Genomic DNA, 24295 nt, shown 5'->3' with positions numbered 1-24295 from the left:
GGATTTAAGTCTAAAGTCTATTTTGTCAGAAATTAATATTGCTTCTCCTCTTCTTTTTTGCTTATTGTTTGCTTGATATATTTTTTTCCATCCTTTGAGTTTTAGTTTGTTTGTGTCTCTAAGTCTAAGGTGTGTCTCTTGTAGGCAGCATATAGATGGATCGTGTTTCTTTATCCAGTCTGTGACTCTCTGTCTCTTTATTGGTGCATTTAGTCCATTTACATTCAGGGTAATTATAGATAAATAAGTTTTTAGTGCTGTCATTTTGATGCCTTTTTATGTGTGTTGTTGACAATTTCATTTTTCCACATACTTTTTTGTGCTGAGGCGTTTTTCTTAGTAAATTGTGAGATCCTCATTTTCATAGTGTTTGACTTTATGTTAGTTGAGTCGTTACGTTTTTCTTGGCTTTTATCTTGAGTTATAGAGTTGTTATACCTTTTTGTGGTTTCCTTATTATTTACCCCTATTTTTCTAAGTAAAAACCTAACTTGTATTGTTCTATATCGCCTTGTATCACTCTCCATATGGCAGTTCGATGCCTCCTGTTTTTAGTCCCTCTTTTTGATTATTTTGATCTTTTACCTATTGAGTTCCATGATTCCCTGTTATGTGTATTTTTTTTTAATTAATCTTAATTTGTTTGTTTTTGTGATTTCCCTATTTGAGTTGATATCAGGACGTTCTGTTTTGTGACCTTGTGTTGTGCTGATATCTGATATTATTGGTTCTCTGACCAAACGATATCCTTTAGTATTTCTTGTAGCTTTGGTTTGGTTTTTGCAAATTCTCTAAACTTGTGTTTATCTGTAAATATCTTAATTTCGCCTTCATATTTCAGAGAGAGTTTTGCTGGATATAGAATCCTTGGCTGGCAGTTTTTCTCCTTCAGTGTTCTGTATATGTCGTCCCATTCCCTTCTTGCCTGCATGGTTTCTGCTGAGTAGTCTGAACTTATTCTTATTGATTCTCCTTTGAAGGAAACCTTTCTTTTCTCCCTGGCTGCTTTTAAAATTTTCTGTTTATCTTTGGTTTTGGCGAGTTTGATGATAATATGTCTCGGTGTTTTTCTTTTTGGATCAATCTTAAATGGGGTTCGATGAGCATCTTGGATAGATATCCCTTCGTCTTTCATGATGTCAGGGAAGTTTTCTGTCAGGAGTTCTTCAACTATTTTCTCTGTGTTTTCTGTCCCCCCTCCCTGTTCTGGGACTCCAATCACCCGCAGGTTATCCTTCTTGATAGAGTCCCACATGATTCTTAGGGTTTCTTCATTTTTTTTAATTCTTCTATCTGATTTTTTTTCAGCTATGTTGATGTTGATTCCCTGGTCCTCCAGATGTCCCAGTCTGCATTGTAATTGCTCGAGTCTGCTCCTCTGACTTCCTATTGCGTTGTCTAATTCTGTAATTTTATTGTTAATCTTTTGGATTTCTACATGCTGTCTCTCTATGGATTCTTGCAACTTATTAATTTTTCCACTATGTTCTTGAATAATCTTTTTGAGTTCTTCAACAGTTTTATCAGTGTGTTCCTTGGCTTTTTCTGCAGTTTGCCTTATTTCATTTGTGATGTCTTGAAGCATTCTGTAAATTAGTTTTTTATATTCTGTATCTGATAATTCCAGGATTGTATCTTCATTTGGGAAAGATTTTGATTCTTTTGTTTGGGGGGTTGGAGAAGCTGTTATGGTCTGCTTCTTTAAGTGGTTTGATATGGATTGTTGTCTCCGAGCCATCACTGGGAAACTAGTTTTTCCAGAAAATCCGCTAAAAAAAAAAAAAAAAAATGCAGTCAGACCCCTATCAGAGTTCTCCCTCTGGCTCAGGCTATTCAGATGTTAATGAAGCCGCCTGGGGAGGGTGGGGGAGGGAACAGAGAGATAGGAGAGTAGCACCTCAGAATATAGCCAGAGTTGCTTGTCTTGCTTGGAATGACTAATATATCTGAGATTCCTGCGGGGCGCGTCGCCTGTGTGTGCTGGCTGTGTGGAGATTGCCCCCGGGGGGTCTGGCCCGCTGGAGTCAAGGTCAGATCCTCCGCTTCCAGCCCCACGCCCAGCGTCAAGGCTCCCCTACTGGGACGGTGCACTCTCGACTCCAAAATCAGTCGCTGCCTCCCGGGGACTTCTCGTCCCTCCAGCCACGTTGCCGTGCCGCCCCCGCGAGCCAGTTGGGCCGCCTCCCGGGGTTAGTTCAGGTGGGTGGAGCAGCTCCCCGTGCTTGTGCCATGACCGAGTGTCCCGGCTGGGATGCTGTTCTCCCTGCTCCAATACCAGTCGCTGCCTCCCGGGGACTTCTCCTACCGGCTGCGTCCCACACCACCCGCACGACCCAACTGGGCCCCCTCCCGGGGTTAGTTCATGCGGGTGGAGCAGCTCTCCGTGTTTATGCCGTACCTGCGTCCAGTCCAAATCCCAGCGGGATGGTTCCCTGGCTGGGATGCTGCTCTCCCCGTTCCAAGACCAGTCACTGCCTCCCGGGGACTTCTCCTACTGGCTGCGTCCCACGCCGCCCGCGGAACCGGCTGGTCCCCCTCCCCGTGTCAGTTCAGGGGGGTGGAGCAGCTCTCTGTGCTTGTGCCATACCTGACTGGTATGCTGGCTCCAGGCTCTGAAAACAATCGCTGCTTCCCCGTATTAGTTTGTTCTCCGTCTCTAAATCTGTGTTTGTTGCTCAGGGTTTGTAGATTGTTATGTATGTGATCGATTCACTTGTTTTTCCGTGTCTTTGTTGTAAGAGGGATCCGAGGTAGCGTCTGCCTAGTCCGCCATCTTGGCTCCGCTCCCCTCCATTTACATTTCTTGTATGGATTCAGTTTGGTGTCCAGGTAGTCAGTCACCAAGTGTGTGGTCAGGCTCTCACCTATAGTCCTAGATGGGCAGGGGTGATTGGTGTAGGCACAGGTATCTGACTGCAGTAGGGGGTCATGCCCTGAGCAAGGCAGAGGGCTAATAGCTGCTCCTGAGTGTCTGTGAGGAAAGTGTGTCCTTGTTCCCTACAGCACATACGTGGGTGGGTTTTGCAGCCAGACTATGGGCACCCAGTGCTGTTGGCTCTAAGGACTGGGAGGCACCACTTATTCTTGGACTCCTGTTGTGGGTGGCTAGGTGGCATGGGTGGAGTCACCAGTCTTCAGGCCTCTGATGTGGGTAGGTGAGGACACTGCGTAATAGGCAGAGTGGCATCAAATGTCACAAATCTACATTTCCACCATTTAGCTGAAACAGTTGACATTAGACTTCAGTTATATACCTTTTTTTTTTTTTTTTTTTTACTGTGCTGATAAGGGCCTATACTGTTGAAATGGGCCCACACAGGTCTACGCAGGTGTGAAAGGCATGCAAGTCCATGGACCCTTTATGCCTGTGACTAGGCGTAGGAGCTGTTTCTGTCCTGAGTTCCCGGCTTAGAGAAGTTGGCAGATTATTTTTTCCCTGTTTGTTAATTTGTTCCCTCTCCAAGGCCAAGAGAAAGGCTCAGGGCACATGATGGGTCCTACTTCCGGCCCAGGGGTTGCAGCACTCTCCAAAGCCAGCCCTGACCCAGTACAGAGTGGGAAGAGGGCAGGTAAGTGGGAGAGAGGATTTTCCCAAAAGGCTGTTTTTTTGAGCCACACAGTAGGTTAGTTGCATGTAGTTATCTTTCGCCAATTGAGCACCACTTTTCACTGGTTACAGAGGCATGAGTAGACTCTCCACCCCGCAGTCTCTCTCTCAATATGGAAAAAATGTCCCGAACACCACTGCTTGCCTCACCACTGGCACCGATCCCAGCCTGCAGGGTGCCACTTCCTGCCAGGTCAGGTCTGGCAACTCCCAGCTTCTCCTGAACCGTTTCTACCTCCCCCTGCCTCTCAGTCTGATTCCTCAACTTTGCTTTTGATGTCCCAGGCTCCTAGATTGTCACTGATAATCTATTCAGTTGCTTTTTTGGGTCTTTGTTGTAAAAGGGGCAACAGGAAGCCTCCGACTAGTCTGCCATCTTGGCCCCGCTCCCAATTCTCAACTTTTTAATTTTAAAAATGGGACATATTAAAAATAAGGTCATCAGTCTACTCAATATCTTGGATTTGATGCTCAAGGCCACAGGTTTGATTCCAGCTTGCAGGCCCACCCTTGCATCCTGTTTCTGAAAGGGGAGGAGGGCTAAGGGGGCTGCCCACGAGGAGCCTGTGTCTCCCCCCTCAATGATACCTGGAGTTCCCCGCTGTCATTATGGCTCCAGCCCAATTCCAGGACCTCAGGCCCCTTCCCGGACTGCACCAGCAGGCGTGTACCTCAGGAGAAAGACAACTGTGTAGGCATGGGGTGGGTAGAGTGTGGCCTGTAGTCTGGGATGCCCATAGATATGCATTTGAACACCTTCCTGATGAGGGACAGAGCTGCTGGTGGGAAGACAGGGGGCCAGAAGGGCAAAGAACCTCCGTTTGTACTCTTATCCTGGGTTCTACCGATGTCAGGGGCAGGCCTATCCACTAGGACCAATCAGGTAAGACTTCTCCTTGCTTCTTTTCAGGCCTGGGGTCCAGATAGACAAGTGCAGGCCAATTAACACTCACCAACCATTGCAGGAAAAATAAGCACAGGTGGGACCATGAGTCAGCAGTGGCATCTTCACAGATGTGACTAACTTACGCTGGGAATCAGTTCTCTTCTTTCTTATAAGCATAAGCCTTTATGATTAAGTTCAAATTGTGTATCTTTAATACCTAATTTTTTTTTTTTTTAAGGCACAACTATCTCAGGCCTTAAATGGAGTTTCCGATAAGGCAAAAGAAGCTAAAGAATTTCTGGTTCAGCTCAAGAACATACTGCAGCAGATCCAGGTGAGGGACACTCAGGGTAGGAAGTTTGCAAAGTATAAGCAGTATAAAGAAGAAAGGCAGTCTTGTGATACGTATGTTTGTGAGTGACAAACATTAGAAAACTTCATTATTCCATTGTACAGCCTTGGATGCTGAAGATACCATATGCTCAATCCACTGACACTCAGATGACACCAATGAGGGAAAGGAAGTTCCCTGCACTGGAAACTACCCAAGGAATTTTACACAAAGTCAGTTATAGAGAATCACAGAATAGAAAGGTTGAAAGATATAACCCAACACTCTACATGGCCATGTAGATCCTATGTAGTATCTGCATGCGTTACTTTTGTACCCAAGTATGCCCTTGTCATCAAATAATATAAAAATATAAATGCATCATTTACTAAATAAATGTATTTACTGAGTGCTTATGCTGAGCCAGACACAAGCCACAAAGATGAATAAGGCACAGCCTCTGGCCTCAGGGACCCCTGCGTGGGGGGCAGAGTGTCACGCGTGCACTCCTCTATAAACGTGCACTTCTAGTAGAATCGTTTACACAGATGATGAGCCCTGCAAAACATTTGAGCATCTGGGTGGAGAAAAGAGAATGAGGCCCCTGAAGTCTTAACCAGCTACAGTGCAGAATTCAGCCCTGAGGCCTTTTAAGTCATGACGTTCCTGATGTTTTGGAGACATGAGGTCTGAGTCCACATAGATCTTACAGACCCAGGAGGATTCCTTTTAGGAACGAGAAAGACCCTACAGCATGAGCGCTATTTTTGTTTGTTGGTACTTTTTTTCTGATTATAAAAGCGAACGTGTGTGTTATAGCAGAAATTTTGGAAAGTAGAGAGAAGTAGAAAAACTAAGAAGCCCACCATTTTCCTACCACTTGAGGTGACCACTCTCACCATCTTGACATAAGTTCTCTCTTAATTATCTAATGCTGCTATAACAGGAAGACCACAATCGGGTGGTTTTAACAAACAGAAGTTTATTCTCTCACAATGTAGGAGGCTAGAAGGCTGAATTCAGGGTGCAGGCTCTCTCTCTGTTGGCTCTGGAGGAAGGTCCTTGTCTGAGTTTCTCTTCCTGGGCAAACTTCATATGGCTTGGCATTTCTCGTCCCCCGATCCATTACTTTACACACACATAAACACACACACACACAATATGTCTGAGATTATTTTGCACACAACTTTGTGTCCTGTTTTTTGTTTTTCGTTTTCAATTAACAGTCTCTTATGAGCATTTCCCATAACATTAAAAACTCTCTATGAATAAAGTTTGGTTATGGAATATTCCATCATATAGATGGGCCATAATTTCTGGGTGTCCTCCCCTAATGCATATTTATTTTTATTCCCTATTTAATAAAATTACAAACAATTCTGGGATAAACTTCTCTGAAATACTTTTTTATCTATAGCACTCGCCAAATTTTGGCATCTCTTCTCCCTAAAGCTCTTCTGCTTCCCCTAGGAAAATGGACTAGACTACGAAGCCTGCCTGGTTGCTCAGTGTGATGCCCTAGTCGATGCTTTAACTCGGCAGAAAGCCAAATTGCTCACCAAGGTTACTAAAGAGAGGGAACACAAGTTGAAGGTAAGTACTGGGATGGCTGATGCACTTAATCCCCATTACATCCTCTGCATTCAGCATGGGTGAAGCACAAAGTAGGCACTGGGTAAATAGTAGTTAAGCGGATGAGTGAGTGAATGGAACAAAGAAGAGATGAGCGTGTTGGCCCATGGCTAGTTACACACACAAATGCAACCATGACACAGACCACCCTCCCCCCTTTTACTGAAGCCAACCAACATCCAAGCTTTCTTTACAAAGCAAGCCAGATGCCTATTTCCTGCTGTTTTAAAGTCACAAGACCACCCTCTCCCATCTCTACTAAGTCCTCATTTTCTTCTCAGGCCTCCTCTTGTTCTCACCTGACTTGTAGAGCAGAAGTGATCCATTACAGTGACTAGGCTTTGCTCCTTGCAGGTCCCTAACTCTGCTCCCTTCTTTGGGTTCTTTCTGATGGTCTATGCATTCAGTAATCAGTAATAATATGGCCAATTTCAGCAAGGGACATATAAGACCTTCCCTCGTATGACATTAAGTCCCTGGGGCAGGTCAAGGGCCCCTGAATGCTCTGCACTGATGAAGGGCTGGCTCATTGTCCAGGAAGCACAATGTATTTTAAAGACATTTCCTAACTGAATCAGAAACTATTACTTTCAAGGAAAGAAGGAATGAATGTTGGGGATGATCCATGGTTTAGAAGTTTAGCAGCTAAAGCCCATTCAACAGGTCAGAAGCAAGACCAGAAGCTGGTCATGTGGAGGGCTTCTGAGTATGCACATTGTCTGCTTTATCATCCAGAGTTCAGAAGGTTTGCCCTGGTGGGCACCATGGCCCCCTTCTTGGGAAGTGGGTCCCAGGAGAGAGTGCACATGGCACTCAGGAGCACAGCAGAGAGGAGGAGGTGTGCAGTATATCAGACCAGGCCCACCTCTTCCATGTGTTTTTGTGCTATTTTCATGACTCTCGCTGCAGCCCGGCTGCTCACTCTCTGATAAGACAATTTCTAAAGGATCCTTTTCACTGCAGATGGTTTGGGATCAGATCAACCACTGCACACTGAAGCTGCGCCAGTCGACAGGGTTGATGGAGTACTGCCTGGAGGTGATAAAAGAGAATGACCCCTCCGGGTTTCTACAGGTGAGCCCACTGCTAGAGGATACCAGGCAGGCATGGTTTCCCTCTTCCACCTCCACTGCCACACCCCAGACAAGCTGTAGCGTTAGGCAAGATTCTTCCAGTGGCTTGGAGTCAGGTAGATTCTCCTTTGCTCAATGATTCCAGAAGACCTAGTTCTCACCTTGGCTCTGCCTTTCACTAGCTATGACCCGCATCTGCTTCATCTGTAAACAAGGAGGTTAAAGGCCAAAGTCACCAAGGCTGAAATGCTATGCTTTTCTGCTTGGATTTCCATGTTCCCCTCTCCTTTGCCCAAATAGCAAAGGACACTCTTTGCTAAACAATCTGGACAGATCCCAATGGGAGAAGTGAGTTAGAAGAATCCACATAGCCCAATCGTGTGTACTGTCCTACAGGCCTGGGCAGGTGACTGCTGCTTACAGTGAACAGTGCAGCCATACTGGTCGTCTCTCCAGCCCATCAGATGACTCAGGGTCATAAAGTCTCTGAGAAATGTGGCCATAATTCAGATAGGAATTCAGTCACCTGTGTGTGAGGAAAATGGTGAAATCCTCCCGTTTATTCCCCAAGAAGGCACTTCAGATCATGACCCTGCAGGGATAGGTGCAAATTTCTGAGTAAGCGAGATTAGACGGGCCCATAAAACAAAATGAGACTAAAGGGGCACACCAGCCCGGGGCAAGGACTAGAAGGCAGGAGGGAACAGGAAAGCTGGTAATAGGGAACCCGAGGTTGAGAAGGGAGAGTGTTGACATGTCATGGGGTTGTTAGCCAATGTCATAAAACAACATGTGTACTAACTGTTTAACGAGAAGCTAGTTTGTCCTGTAAACCTTCACCTAAAGTACAATAAAAATAAAAAAGAAAGAAAGAAAAGAAATTTCTGACTAAGTACAACTTTCCAGTAGAGGAGGGCAGCTGTGGCCCAGGGCCAGATTACCCAATAAGCAAGGTAGACACAGGCCCAGTTGTGCCTTCCCGCCAATCTGCAGTGCACAATTTCACCTGTCCCCCACGAAGTCAAAGATGTGGTGAAGCCCATGTGAAATTGCTCACAGATTAGCAAGTAAACACAATGGAGCCCATGCATGCCTTGCTCAATGCAAGCCAGTGCATACTGGGCTTACTGGTTAACCTGCATCCCCTAAGAGAGCTATGGGTGTGATGCCATGAGAGTTTAGAGCTGGGATTACAGACCAACTCAGAGAAAACAGGTCAGGGACCCGGAATTTCAAAGTTCTGGGGATATGATTTCTTCAGACCCTGGGACAGATTATTAATATACTTCACTTTGTAAAATACTAGCTCTAACAAAACAGATACAATGAAGAATGCTTTTGTATATTTAAAATAGCATTATTTGTTTTACAAAAGGGTTTAGCCCAATTTCTGTAATAGCGAGTGCTTCTTTAAACTGAACATAACTACATTTTGAAAGTATGATTTAAACAATTTTATAAGGGTCATCCAGGGCAGGGGCGGTATTTATTCTCTGAAGTGAGCCTGAGGGCACATACTTAGCACAGGCCTTTCTTGTCCCTGAGCCATAAAGTTGAAACCGTACCCTTTCCTCACCGCTGCTGTACAATTTCTCCTTTGCAAATCAAAACTCAAACCTCTCTGCTTCCTTGAAGATCTCTGATGCTCTGATCAAGCGTGTCCAGGTATCTCAGGAACAGTGGGTGAAAGGTGCCCTGGAGCCCAAGGTGTCTGCGGAGTTCGACCTGACTTTGGACAGCGAGCCACTGCTGCAGGCCATCCACCAGCTGGACTTCATCCAGATGAAATGTAGGGGTGAGCCGCGGTTGGCCCCACTTCTGTGCTTCTCTCAGGAGAGGCATCCAGTCTAGGGTCAGCTTAGAGCCACTGGAAGATGGGTGATGTGTGGAGTATGGCAGTGATGATGAGTCAGAGACCTAAGGTCACGTCCCAGCCCAGACCTCTGCTATGTGACCAAAGGTGGGGAATCCCCAGGGTGAGCTCTCGTCTTCTCATTTATAGAATGAGGATTGTCCACCCATTCAGAAACATTTACTGAGTGCCTACCATGTGCCAGGCATGAGTCTAGCTGCTTGGGACACAGCAGTCTACTGATTGCCACACAAGATTGAGCTTATATTCTAGTGGAAGGAATAGATGTTACACAAATAAACATACAATATAATGTCTGACAGTGACAGGTGCTATGACAAAAAGGCAGGAGAAGGAGACAACGGTAGAGGTGTAGGAGGGGTATTGGGGATAAGAAGGAATGGGCTGGAGGAGACAGAGACAACGTAGGGGAAGAGCATTCTAGGTGGCAGAGGGATGATGAGTGCAAAGGCCCTGGGGCAGGAATAAGCTTTCTGTATTCTAAGAACAGCAAGAAGTTCAGAGATGAGAGCAGAATGAACAAGGTGGAGAGTGGTAGGAAATGAAGTCAGAAAGCAACAGAGGTCAGATAGTATCAAGCTTAAGTAAAGTTTGGGTAACTTGCCCAGTTACAAAGTTAGCAAGTGATGGCCAGAACCAAAGTCATGTTCTATACAAGACCTCCCCAGAGAGGAGGTAAAGGTGTGTTTGTTGTCTTAATTTTTTTAAACCAAGATATCAAAGGACTGAGGGTTACATCTGTGGAAGCTGTGAACTCAGAAACCCTCACCTGCAAAATCCTTGGCCATTTTTAAATTCAAGAAAAAGCAAGACTCGCACAATGCCACGCTCACTCCCACACACACTTTTGCACCTCGGAGGTGTTTGGAAATGCCACCTGCTCTAGGTGCAACTGAGATGTCTCGAGTGGCAAAGTAGGCGTGAGCCTAGTAGAAAGGAAGGACCCTTGTGACTCCCAGAGGGTATAAGAGCACCTGCAGGTGCTGCTTCTGATTGTGGAGATCAGAGGTAAAGCTGGAGGGTGGAGCAAGGAAATGAGGGCCCAGCAGAACCGTAGGGGACGAGAACGAATTCTTACACACCTGTGAAATGAGGGCCTGGGGAATCAGGCTGTGCTCAGCCATCCCTGAGAGCAAGTGTGTACTCAGGAAAGGGATTTCACCCAATTGAACTGTCAGCTAAATCCTAGAAGACCCACCCTAATATCAGAGCCAAATTGAAATATGCAATTGTTACAAAACTGCTGTTGGTATTTTCCAATAAACAACAGTGAGGAATATATAGTTTCTAAAATATCTTGAACCCAAACACAGCTAGAAAATAAAAACATCGTCCCAATTTCACCCTAATAGAGCTTGGGGAACATTTGGTCAAATCCCTCATTGCATGGGTAGACTGTCTAATCGTCTAAGATCACTTCCCTTTCCGGATCTAGCTCCCTTGGCCCCTTAAATGCTTAGCCAACAGTTCTAATATCTCTCAACAAAGTGAAGCCAGGCCCAGCCCAGGGGTGAGCTGCGTGCTCATGGCCTGTCCGTGGCCCTGTGGAGAGCGGTCCACAAAGGTCCCGGGAGAGACGTGAATATGCACTCTTTTGGAATTCCTTTGAGCTCTCCATAGGTCAGAGAATCAAAACCAGTGATTCTCAACAGTGGCATCACTAGGGTTGGTGTCACCCAGTGTAACTCATGGTGTCACCCCCCATGCTAATTACCACAATAACCCAAAACCAAAACCAAACCCAGTGCTGTCAAGTCGATTCCGACTCATAGCGACCCTATAGGACAGAGTAGAACTGCCCCCATAGAGTTTCCAAGGAGCACCTGGCGGATTTGAACTGCCGACTCTTTGGTTAGCAGCCGTAGCACTTAACCACTACGCCACCAGGGTTTCCAATTACCAGAATGTGGTAGCTAAAATCGCAGAAAATTTGACAAAATCAGCGACTATAAAGACACCAGCGACAACGAAAACAACAGCATGTGCTTTTAGTGGCGATCAAACATGGGCAATAATGACAGCTCTGACCAGAGTGCATTAAAAGGTTCAAAAAGTAAGTTAGCATAGAGTTTTAGCCTTGTAGGTATGTTGACACATGTAAGCTGGGTTTACGAAAAAATTTTTTGTTGTTGTAACTATAGGGATAGTCTTATAAAAAAAGAATAAATTTCTGCTGGAACACTGCACAAAAATTTTAGTCATTTTGGTGTCACTCCCTCTGACAGTGCAGTACAGACCCCCATGCCCCTCTAGTGATGCCACTGATTCTCAGTGGAGGGTGGGAAGAGGGGCTCCCTTATTTATGGCCTACAGATTCAGAGGGTGGAGGCCTCTGCCTGGCCCGTCCTGGGATCCCTCTACCCCTGAAATTGAGAAGTGTCCTCACCTAGGCTTGCCCTCATCCCCAGCCCCACTGGAATTGTGGCTCCTGCGCTGGGTGGTGCCTATAAGAGGCTAGGAGGGAGTGACTACAGGTGGCAGGGGGAGCAGGAGCAGGGACAGGGCAGCCTGGTGCACTAACCTTTGCCCCCACCCCACCCCCAGTGCCGCCGGTCCCGCTGCTGCAGCTGGAGAAGTGCTGCACCCGGAACAACAGCGTCACGCTGGCCTGGAGGATGCCGCCCTTCACCCACAGCCCGGTGGACGGCTACATCCTGGAGCTGGACGACGGCGACGGCGGGCAGTTCCGGGTAAGCCTGGCTGGCCGGGTCCAAACCCTGCCTTGCTTCTGCGCCTGCGTGGGTGCTGCCCTTAGATCTGAGTCACCCGACAGTACCTCGTGTATGGTCACAGGGCCAGTCTGAGGTCGTGGGAGGCGGGAAACTTCTCCACCGAGGGTGGGCAGAGGTGGTGGTCACAGAGAATCCTCGGTGAGTTTCCTGCGAAGACTGCCACGGGGGCGGTGCTAAGGATGCTCTGCCCAGGGCTGAAGTAGAGCTCGGAGGAGGTGCCACCTGCACGTATCTACTCCCAGTTAACACCGCCAGTCCGATCATAATTACTCTTCAGCACCCTCTCAGATACCGTGGTGTAGTGGTTAAGAGCTACCGCTGCTAACCAAAAAGTCTGCAGTTCAAATCTACCAGACGCTCCTTGGAAACCATATGGGGCAGTTCTACTCTGTCCTGTAGGGTCGCTATGAGTCGGAATGGCCTCGACAGGAATGGGTTTGATTTTTTTTGGTTTTTCTCACAGCTTCCCCAACCCACAGCAACTGCTGTGCTCCTGCCAGGTTTTACTACACCTGGCTTCTTTGATTCACTGATTATTTCACCTGTGCTGGTCTTGTTTCTCCTAAGGTGCAGGTCTCTGGAGAGTAGAAAGCATTATCTAGCCTCTGCTTACATTCCCTTGTCTACCTGGCACGGTGCATGGTGTGTAGAAGATGCTAAAGAATTTGTTGGATCGGGATCACATTCTACATTCACGTCCCCATTGATGGCATATGGTGGGGACAACAAATACAACTTCTAATGTCCCATTTGTATAAACCCTAGAACAGCCCCTCATACCACCCCAGATCCCATAAGAGCTCTCCCTCTACCTTGAGATTCCACACTGTTAAGTTCGGGTTGCTGTTAAGTTGTGTTGACATGAACACCAGGAAGCACTAACTCTAGGCCTTCTCAGATCTTGTCCATTCTAACCCCTAGAAAACTACATAGACTCATTCTGACAAGACACTGCAATCATAACAAACCTTGCTTTTCTTCTCCTGGGGAGTTGCACCCATTTAACAATCCTTGCTGGAGGCCAGCATTCCTTTTGTTTCTCTCAGTGGAATTCATGTCATTTCATTTTCTGTTTAAAAGATGCTCTACAAGAATGTAAGGGTTGGAAAACAAACGCAGCACTCCCTCGGAGATGGAGCCCGTGTCAATATCGGCCGTTTAGAGAAGTGAGAAGATGAGGTATTTGAGCCAGGAAGAGCAGCTTCAGTAACTGGGTCTAGCCCACTTGCTCCCGTTCAGCAAATAAACAACTCAACTGGAAACCAGGAAGGGATCCTGTGTTTTTGAAATGCGAAGAAAGAAAAGACTGAGAGTTATTCATAGGAACAGCCATGGAGCTCAGAGAAACATGGTCTCTCCCCTTTGAGAGATGGCTATTAACAAAAGCTGGATCCAAAGGCTAGTTTATGAGAAACAACATGTTATGGTGGGAAAAGTGGAAGCTTTGAACACAGGCAGACCTAAGTTTCAATTTTGACTCCTAAATGGATTAGCTGTGATCTTGGGCAAGTTCTCTACCTTCTCATATCTCAAATGCCTTGTGTGTAAAATATGAAAATACTAACAATGTCCTGGAGTTGTTGTGAGGATTAATATACATTATACAATGCCTGGCACAGAGCTATTATTATTAATAGCATGTAATAGGAGTAGATTCCCTCCTAAACAACCAGGCAGGAAAGACCTCTTAGACAAACTAAGCAGAATATAATGAAATAGGAGAGGTGTAAGACTATGGATTTGGAGGGCTTCATAGGAGAAGGGTAACTTTGAAGTGAATGGGAAACAAAATAAAATCCCTGGAAAAGGATTCTTGGGGTCTGATGCAGAGAAGTCTTAACCTCTTAGGAGGCAGCTCCAGGAGGGCCAAGGAAGAAGACTAGGGGTGAGGGTGGAGTATACCTCTCACTCCAGGTGTGGTTCCAACCCAGATCATCCTTGAACCAGTCTGTCTTTGGTCATGACCTTTCTTTCTTCTCTTATGTGTAATGACCCTTCTTTTAAAAATGTTGGTGATTTTGTTTATTGAGTTGCACAACTCTGATTTTCTAGTTTAAATTCCCATTGAAATCCAAAAACTTTCTATCACCCTACCAGAGGAGGAAGAGATTCCTCACAGCCATACCCATGGAGGAATTGATACTTCCCCAGGGCTCCAGAGCCCCAGGTCTCATCTAGCACGGGTTGACCTTGTCAGAAGCAGAAAGTGTCTCAGGCTGAGTCCTTGCTGGGTGCAGGAGTATGATGCCTGCCTCCCTAGGACCCTATCACACCTCGCAGCCTCACAGAGAAACCAGCCTAGTTGATCCATAAGGAGTCTGTGCCCTACTCTGGCAATGGCCTGTGACCTAGCCATGACTGATTGAAATCTTCCTTATTCAATAGCACCTGTTGAGTTGGTAACACTGTTAATGTCAAATTGTTGCTGAGAAGTCATTCCTTAAGAGAAAATTTCCAAATAACGATAAGTCTAATGACCTTTCCTTTCTTCAGGAAGTGTATGTTGGCAAGGAGACCCTGTGTACCATCGATGGCCTTCATTTCAACAGCACCTACAATGCCAGGGTCAAGGCCTTCAACTCTTCTGGTGTCGGGCCTTACAGTAAAACTGTTGTTCTGCAGACATCTGATGGTGAGTCCTATGTGCAATCTTGATCAGAGAAGCATATTCAGGGACTGTGGTCAGGCTCCTAAAGGAGGCAAATAAGTCCCCAGACCCAACTCACAGTTCACCCCATGGACTGTGAGGAACTGTCAGCAATTAAGATGGGAGAGGGTGGAGTGAAGGGGTGGGCTGCCAGATAAGGCACAAGTCTCACCAGCCTTGTCTCTGCTCAGCACGTTCCATACTCAGGGATGGATTATTACCAATAGGCAAGGTAAGCACAGTGCTTACCTTGTTTACCAGATCATCTGTAGTGAACAATTCACATTTTTTCACCACATCAAAGATTCTGCTTGTAGGTATGACTGACTGGCATCTCTCTCTCCCAACCTCATAACACCTTCCTACAGAATTAAAGCCTGTTTTCAAATTTACAGTCCCTGACAGGGACAGATGACTCAGTAAGCAAGGTAAATACAGGCTTATTTGCTAACCTGTAGTGAACAATTTCCCATGGGTTTCACCACATCTTGAGAAACTGAAGTGAGAAACCTGCTTCAGGATTACACACAAGCTGAGAAATGAATGAACATCCCTTCACCCCATTTTGTTGGACTTGTGAAATGAGACTAAAAGTCAAGTAGCTCAGGGAGGCTAAACTTTCCCCACTTCTGAGGGCTAAAGGGGTGACAGAACAGCCCCAGAGGGGACCCAGTGGCATTGGTGCCTTGCAGTGACCCACATCAGCTTAGAGTTGAACCTTTCTCTCAGTGGTAACACACTCCTCAGACACTCAATGGAAAAGCTCAGATCTGATGGTTTTTGTAATTAGCTGTGTCCTTTCGGTATCTGGCAACAAGAGCACATTAACATTCAGACAGATTTTGAGTGTCTGAGTCCTTTGTCAGGAGCAATAATATAAATAAAGAACCACACTCCAAAAAATAGTCTGCCCTATCAAATGGGACGAGACCCAGCCAGGTTGCAGAGGGCCCGTTCTCCACTGGCTCCAAGGATGGTGTTCGTCCTATATTTATTGTCATTATTTATTTTGAGCATACCTGAGACAAGCACGACACACCTGACTGCCTCCCGGGGCAGGAGAAACAGGAGTAGAAGCAGCAGCTCCATCAGGGCAGCCTGGCACCTCTTTCCTGAAACCCACTGTGTAAACCATAGAGCCCATTAGTGTTCTGCCCATGAGTCCTGCTGCTTGAAAATGGACAGTTCTTGCCTGGCACTGTGGGCTCCCTGCCCACACCTGGAGGGCTCTAACGAGCAGAAGGTGCATAAACCATGGGCTGGGGAACAGGAGGATGAGGTTTGTGGCTCATCACTTCATTCTTCTGTGCCTCCAGTCTCCTACCCACAAAGTGGTCCACCATATCTCCTTCTTCCTTAGCTCCTACCAGTGCATGGAGCATTTGGAAGGGTGCTAGAAACCAAGGCACCACAAAATGCATTTATATTTGGGGCTTTGGAGCCAGCGTGTCTGTGTTCCTTGGCAACGTTGGGTTTATGGAATTGGAACTTGAATGAACACAGAGCAGGGAAAGGAGTATGTGTGCGTGCAAGTGTGTGTGTGGTATTTGTGTGCATCTGTGTATGTGCGCACCTGTGTGTGCACATATGTGTGTGTGTTGTGGTGTGTATATGTGTGAGTGCATGTGTGGTGAGCATACATGGAAAAACATTCAATGCTGAGTGCCGACTTCTGACAGGGAAAGACCCCGCATCTCTGAGCCCACGTTAGAAGACTGTTGGTGGAATTCCTGACCCTCCTCCACTTGTCTCCTTCCTCTCCAGTGGCTTGGTTCACATTTGACCCCAACTCTGGCCACCGAGACATCATTTTGTCCAATGACAACCAGACGGCCACCTGCAGCAGCTATGATGACCGGGTGGTGCTGGGCACGGCCGCGTTCTCCAAGGGTGTGCACTACTGGGAGCTGCATGTGGACCGGTACGACAACCACCCGGACCCCGCCTTTGGGGTCGCCAGGGCCAACGTGGTCAAAGACATGATGCTGGGCAAGGATGACAAGGCCTGGGCCATGTATGTGGACAACAACCGCAGCTGGTTCATGCACTGCAACTCCCACACCAGCAGGTGCGCCGCCCTGCCCGCCTCCCCTCCCCTCCTTGGGCGGAGAGGAGTTTGGGACTGAGGGTTCCCAATGGGCCAGTGTCCCTTCTGCGCTTTCCCAGGCCAGACGTCAGAGGCGTGGAGGGTTCAGCCACTTGGCCTCCCACTTCCAGGTCGCTTTGACTTCAACCAGATAGAAGTGACCATTGCCTCCAGCCCAAATGAGAGTATATTACAGAGTAGAATAGCATTGGCTCAAATCGTTCTCCCTGTCTACTCACTTCCCAAAATTGTCCAGTGAGGTGCATGATGGGGATTCTGCTCTGAGACTTTACTAGGCCTTTTTCAAGTAAATCTTGGGTTTTCTTTTTGGTTCTGCTACCCTGTTCTTTACACACAATCGATCAAAACTCAGTGCAGAGTTAACTGGGCTGGTGCTATCACAGCTGTGACTGGGTCTCTGTCAGAGGTTTATCTGGAGGGCCCCTCCTGCTCCCACTGGTCTGTTCTCGGGAGCGTGGCGCCTAGGCAGTGCCCTCCAACAGGGCTGTGCAGAGGGAGGGAGGATCGTCACCATCACTGTTCACGGCTCTGTCGAGGGCCCACAGCTGCTGCTTTGCCCTGAGGGTGGGCTTTTGGAATGGTGTGTCCAGGTGGGCATGGGAGATGTGGGTCCTGAGAGAGACAGTCCGTCTCAGTGACGGGGTCTCAAAGGGGCAAGATGGGTTAAGTTCATGCTTGGTGCTGGTGGTGGTGGGGCGGGGGGGCTCTGGGGCTACACTGGAGAGATAAGCCTGGGCCTCTCTGGGGACTTCTGGGCTCACTGGTCTCTCCTTAGACACACCGAGGGCAGTAAGACCCACCTCAGTGCTTCTCCTCCTTTCTCCCCCAAAGGGATTCTCTGCTTCTGCTTGGCCTGTGGGGGTGGGGGGGGGAAGTGGGTGGGGAGTGATGGAAAATCCCTGAGGAAACAGAGTTGCTGCAGCCTGGAGCTGCGTCCTTCCTGGGCTGCTAAGAGGCTATCCTCCAGCTAGGAGGAGAGCGGTGTATTCAGGAGATTGACCTCACTGGGTCCAAGCTTTCGGGGTCAGCCTCTAGCTTCTGCTTGGCAGCTTCTGCACAACCACTGGGGGTGTCATTCTCAGCTGGCAGGCCAGGCCAGCTTCTTAGGCCCTGAGGTTGAGGGATGGGTTTCAAGAAGGCCAGGCCCCTCCCACAGTGCCTTTTCACTGAGCAGTGCCCCTCTATCCAGTGGTCTGACAGGGTGCTCAGCCCAGTCCCTCTTCACCCTCTGACCAGGCTCTGCAGACTGAACCTGCTGGCCACCCCCCAACAGCCCGAGAAGGGACTCGTCCCTGCCTGGCCAAGTCCAGCCAAGCCCATCACTGCTTGCTTAAGCTAAACCAGCCACCCAGGAGAAACTGTTTGGTGATGGAAATAATCACAGTGAACATTTATTTTTTGTGCCCAACATAGTAGGAAGCGCTTAACATATACTATCTCATTCAGTCCTCACAGAAGTGCTATTATTATCACCATTTTAAAGGCTACAAAACTGGGGATTAGAAAGATTAAGGAAATGTTCCAAGGTGCACAGCCAACTGGTGGTACCATGAGGACTGAACTCAGAATCTCTGACCATGCACTCAGTGAAAGATTCTGAAACCTCATGGGCGCTGGCTACAACATACCTCTTTAAGTGAGCCAGCAAGCATTTCTTGGCCTCTCACTGCCCTTTCCAGCCCCTTGGTGCTTTAGGCCAGTAACGCACTGCCACTGAGTCAACTCCGACTCGTCGCGACCCCGTATGCATCAAAGTAGGAGAGTTTTTGATGGCTGATTTTTCAGAAGTAGATCTCCAGACCTTTCTTCTGAGGTGCCTGTAAATGAACTTGAACCACCAACCTTTTGGTTAGCAGCCAAGTGCACTAACCATTTGCACTACCCTGGGACACTGGTGCTTCAGTTGGGACCATAAAGAGCAGGGCAAGCAGGAGGAAATTGAGGGGATGAGAAAATGGACAGGAGGAACCTCCACCTCTATTTGCATCACCTCAGTGCAGACCGGATGCAGGTGAGGGAGCCTGAGGGGGGGATGGCAGTCGAAGCAGTGAGGGGCAGAGGTCTGGCAAGTGTGCCCCATTGCAGACCTGGGGGGGCACCACATTCCTGCCCCTCAGACTGCCGCTTACTGCCACCCAGTGTCAGTGCCAGAATAGCACCAATGGGTCATTTCTAGTTGGCTTTCCCACCTGCAGAATCCTGCCCTGGGCCCCTAACACCCTTAAGAAAACTTGCCCTCTCAAGAAACCCCCACCAAGCAGAACTCCCTCCAGGCAACCCTCATGAGAACTTGGAATCTCACTAACTCCTTTCGATACTTTTTCTGTGTTGAAACCCGGAGCTCCCCTTCTCTCCCCACCCCCCCACTCCCCCCCCCCACCATCAGCCTCCAGCTGATCAACCCATTCCTAATCAGGAAAGGACAAAAGCTGCTTTTTCCTGAGAGAGGCTCAGCAGAACCAAGGCTAAGACCCCAGCTAAGGCGAGGAAGAGTCTAATGAACTTGGCCAGGTCAGCCAAAGGCCCTCCTGGTAGAGCGTTCCTCATTAAAGACTCATTCCTGCCCACTGGACATGAATTCCCACTGAGTTTAGAACCCATCGGTTACGGTATCACCTGACACTTAACAAGAGCTTCACAGTTTTCATTCTCAAGGTTATGCTTCTTGCCATTGGTGGGAAGGTGACTTAGAGGACCAGATTCCAGATTCGGTACCCCCTCCTCCAGCAGCGTGCTGCTTCTCAAGGGTCCTAGGATGTTTCTAGAGCCCTGGTGGCACAGTGGTTAAGCGCTCAGCGGTTCAAAACCAGCAGCCAATTTGCGGGAGAAAGCCGTGGCAGTCTGCTTCTATAAAGGTTTACAGCCTTGGAAACACTATGGGACAGCTCTATTCTGCCCTATAGGGTCACTATGAGTCAGAATGGACTTGACAGCAATGCTTTTGGTATGGGTTTAGGATGTTTCTAAGGAGTCCTTGTGGCACAATGGTTAAACACTCAGCTGCTCTCTGAGAGGTTGGCAGTTTGAACCCACCCAGCGGCTCTTTGGGAAAAAGATGTGGTGATCTGCTCCCGTAAAGGTTACTGCCCTATGGGGCAGTTCTATTCTGTCACATGGGGTTGCTATGAGTCAAAATCAACTTGATGGCGCCTAACAACAGCAACCACAACAGGATGTTTCTGGGAAGATGAGCTGAAGGGATGGGGTCTTTCAAATTTACATCTCCATGGAATTCAATATCTCCCCAAGCCCCATGGGCCACACATGGCTAAAACTGAAAAGTGGTCAGTCATTTCTCTGGCAGGTAAAGAGGTCTTCCCTACCCACACTCCATGTTTCTATCCCATGTTTCCAAATTGGACCACTCATCAAAACCATAATTCCCTGGGTGTCCAGGTACCAACTAGCTGTCAGGAGTGTGAATGCTAGGTGAGATCTCCACCTATTGTCCTTCAAATAGTTAGTGTACTCCAAGAAAAGGCTCATAAACACACAAGACTAGCTCTTTGCCCTCACCATGGGGGCTGTTTTTCAGGTGAGTGTGTCCCCAGCATCCTTCAGATGATGCTCCTGGATTATCACCTACATCCTGCGCTTAGAGTGATGATGGTTATTCTTTGGGCTTCTCTTTGCAGGACGGAAGGCGGAGTATGCAAAGGGGCCACGGTTGGCGTGCTGCTGGACCTGAACAAGCATACTCTGACCTTCTTCATCAATGGGCAGCAGCAGGGCCCCACAGCCTTCAGTCACGTGGACGGGGTCTTCATGCCAGCCCTCAGCCTCAACCGCAACGTGCAGGTACTACAACCACTCCAGCCAGGGATGGTGTTGTTCCCTGCCACCTGCTTGCCTGTATGCTCCTCATTGCCCCTGCACACTTTCCAAAGTACCCACCCAGCAGACATCTCCACTGCCATACATTCTTTTACTTGCTCACTTGGAACAAGCAGGGATTCTGAGGCTGGCCACTTGTGGGAAGACATGGAAAGGAGGGGAGAAAGGATGGAGGAAGGAAACAAATAGTGACTCAGTCTAAGGGGACTCTCTTTCCTGGGAGAACTGCAAGGGAGAGGTGGCAGCAGTAGGAGAGGGAAGTCAGAGCTTGCCTGCCCGGCAGTGGTCCTGATGGTCAGGCTTGTGCTTGGGCCTGCCTGTGGAGGACGCTGAGCCCTCGTATGGCTTTCTGCTGAGAGGAGAAATAAGAAAGGAAAGTTGGGGAACAGCATTTCTAGCAGATGGGTGTCTTCTTTTGTCTCCTCTCACCCCTCCCTGCCCTGTCTTTTCTGTGTTGCCCACATGAAGCAGTCAGAGGGCTTGTCCTTTTACATCTCAGGGCTAGGACCCAGTCCTAGGTAGGTGAATCCTTGATGGCTCAAGAGAGGCCTGAAACAGACAGAGACAAAATTAGAGCCCAGTGAGGAAGGGGGAAAAACACGCAGCGGGGGGGTGTTCCTTTCTGGCAAGTCATCCTCCCCCTAGGCAGGGCACTAACCAGGTATATTGGGGGTCTCGATCAGTACACTTACTTCATTTATTTATACCTTCACTCATTTGCAAAAGGGATTTGAGGCCATTATTCCACAAGGTTCATAAAATAGACATAGGCAAGGAAAGAGGGTCATGGGAAGAAAGTACAAATAAATACGCTAACTCTGAAAACTAGTGCAAGTGCTACAAATGAGCATCACATCTGTCTGAACTTCTGGAAGCTGGGGCCAAGTGAAAAACCAGTCCGTTGTGATGCTTATGATCAGGAAAGAGGGTCAAACCCATCCCTCAGGGGAAACACATGGACTTTGTATCAGTGACATTGAGTGACACAATAAACACATACATGCCCATCTAGACAGGCCTCTGGCTGCTCCATGTAATGGCCCTCAGCCAGCAGAGGACGTTGCCTGTGGCTGTACTGGTGAGTCCTCCTCCACGCACTGCTGTTTTATCTTCTTTTCCAGGTCACCCTGCACACAGGACTGGAAGTGCCCACAAACCTTGGGCGGTCCAAGCTGTCAAGCAACTAACTCCCAGCCCCAGCTCTCCACCCGTGACTGTGTCACTCCTGGGAAAAGAGTGCCGCCATTCCTAACGACATTCAAATGACCCACAGGGCAGGATGACTAGCCACTGGCTAGCTTACAAACACATTTTCTTTGGGGGACAGAGAGTAGGCCTGCAGGCTATGTTTATTCATTCCACTGTCAGTTGTTTCATCCTCATACCACCTAGATGTTATTTGCGAAGGAGGACCTTTCTCAAGGGAGTGAGAAGGAAACCATTCTGAGTCTTAAGCTTTTGTCTCCTGTTATCTGTTATTAGCTTGTCTTTTTGGGGGGGATGATGGAAGGCAGTCTTTATGAGACTGGCATTATGAGAGCAGGGTGCAGGAGATACCATTTCATTCCTTTCCCCAGTGTTAACCCTTTGCTGGAAAACCACTCCTTGAGAGTCCCAAGGCTGCAAGTTTTCATCTTTGCTAAGAAAAGTTTCCCTTTAGCTTTTTCATCCTGAAGTCTTCAGTATGAGCTGTCACTGCAGACCTAATCCAGGACTGATAGAAAGGGACATTAATTCTTGATTTTTGCCTCTCGTTGAACTGTTGGGAACCCTTTAAAGTGGCTTCCTTAGATCCTTTGTTAATCAACTAATCTCTTTCTTTCTCTCACTCATTCACACTCACACACATACACAAACACATGACCAAACCCAGAACCAATCCAGTACCGTCGAGTCGATTCCGACTCATAGCGACCCTATAGGACAGGGTAGAGCTGCTCCATAGAGTTTCCAAGGAGTACCTGGCGGATTTGAACTGCCGACCCTTTTGTTAGCAGCCATAGCACTTAACCACTATGCTACCAGGGTTTCCAAAACACATGACAGTCTGCTAAAATTCATTCACTCAGTTCTTAGTTCTTAAACACAAATGAAACACTGGGATTTTAATGACTATATGATGAGTCTTCACTTAGTGGTGGCTCTTTTCTGGAACTGGCTCCCCAAGAAATTAACTGAAAATGTATTTGAGTTGGGAACCCTGCTGGCGGAGTGGTTAAGTGCTATGGCTGCTAACCAAGAGGTCAGCAGTTCGAATCCACCAGGCACTCCTTGGCAACTCTTTCTGGCAGTTCTACTCTGTCCTATAGGGTCGCTATGAGTCGGAATCGGCTCAATGGCAGTGGGCTTGGTTTTGGTTTGTTGGCGTTTGAGTTGCTTTTTTGAGCAGTGCTACTCTCAGACTCATAAACATATAAGACAGAGACCCTGGGAAAGCCTCTTATAGTCGCTCCACCCTTTGCTTTGAGATCAGCCCTAATATCATCATGAAGGTGCCCTGGTGGATCAGTGGTTAAGAGCTTGGCTGCTAATCTAAAGGTCAACAGTTCAAATCCACCAGCCACTCCTTGGAAACCCCATGGGGAGTTCTGCTGTGTCCTGTTGTGTTGCTGTGAGTCAGAATAAACTCTATGGCAATGGCTTTGGTTTGGTTTGGATCATCATGAAAGAAAGAAGCGGCCCCGAAGCAGGGGTAGTTCTGCAGGGATAGGGGTGGGCAGAAGCTCTGAAGAAGGCAGGCAATAAGATAGGCAGTATCATGGACTAATAAACTTGGATGGTGATGGGTTGGAAGTCCCTGGAAAAGTGCCCAAAGAGCCTGGATTAGAGAGTAACATGTGGCCAGGGGGAGGGTCTGGGCCGAATCCTCCCCTCCTGTGGTGGGAGGACTAACCTTCTCCCTTGAGATCAGTACTGAGTCATTTCCACCTCTCGGAAACAAATCTCACCCCAGGATCTGCCATGTCCCTACTCCCAGAGTATTTTCCTTCTCCTCCCTCCTCTCTTCTCTCCTACCTACTTCATCACCTCCATCTCCATCTGGTAGTAAAACTTTACTCTCTCTCTCCTTTTTAAAGAATATATTTTATCAAGCATTTTGAGATTGAGGAGTAACTTGTCTATTTACTAGGTTAATTTTTTTTTATATAAATTTGATCTGTAAACCGAAACCAACTGTGTCTGCTAGGTTCTATATTCTTATTTAGATACTGTACTTGCTTTCTGAGTAACCACCGGCCAATGCTGTGCAGATATTTACCCCTTTATGCAGCGGACCCAACAATCCTACCTCAAAGCTCATGCTCTTGGATTGCAAAGCTGCCTTGTCCAGCTTTCTCCATAGACGTAACAAGCAAGACTAGCTGCCCAGTAGCTTCAAGAGCTGCTTGGAACCGTGCTTAAGGCATTGCCAGCAAGGTCCTGGAACCCTCTGCTCAATGGAAGTTAAGGCCTCAACTCTTCATTCTCGTCCCACCAAGAACTTTCTGGGACACACAGGAAGTGCTTCTTTCTGTGCCGGAGTGCCTCCTGAGCCTGTGAAGCAATGCACAAATCTGGCTGCTGGTATCCTGC

The 24295-nt window shown here is 47.7% G+C and overlaps 1 protein-coding gene across 2 annotated transcripts in view; it reads left to right on the top strand.

Annotated features, from left to right (window-relative positions):
• Nucleotides 1–21909, top strand: part of TRIM67 (tripartite motif containing 67) — a 71194-nt gene extending 49285 nt beyond the window's left edge. For both annotated transcript variants that reach the window (XM_049868647.1, XM_049868646.1), the window contains 9 exons: nt 4732–4827; nt 6295–6417; nt 7420–7530; nt 9165–9324; nt 11947–12092; nt 14628–14766; nt 16546–16849; nt 20524–20686; nt 21844–21909. In XM_049868647.1, coding sequence (XP_049724604.1) covers nt 4732–4827; nt 6295–6417; nt 7420–7530; nt 9165–9324; nt 11947–12092; nt 14628–14766; nt 16546–16849; nt 20524–20686; nt 21844–21909 — 1308 coding nt within the window. The remainder of the gene's footprint in view (nt 1–4731; nt 4828–6294; nt 6418–7419; nt 7531–9164; nt 9325–11946; nt 12093–14627; nt 14767–16545; nt 16850–20523; nt 20687–21843) is intronic.
• Nucleotides 21910–24295: the final 2386 nt, after the last annotated feature.

Source organism: Elephas maximus, chromosome 24, assembly GCF_024166365.1.
Source record: "Elephas maximus indicus isolate mEleMax1 chromosome 24, mEleMax1 primary haplotype, whole genome shotgun sequence".
In the NCBI taxonomy this organism is placed as follows: domain Eukaryota; kingdom Metazoa; phylum Chordata; class Mammalia; order Proboscidea; family Elephantidae; genus Elephas; species Elephas maximus.
This window is presented reverse-complemented; position numbering and strand designations above follow the sequence as displayed.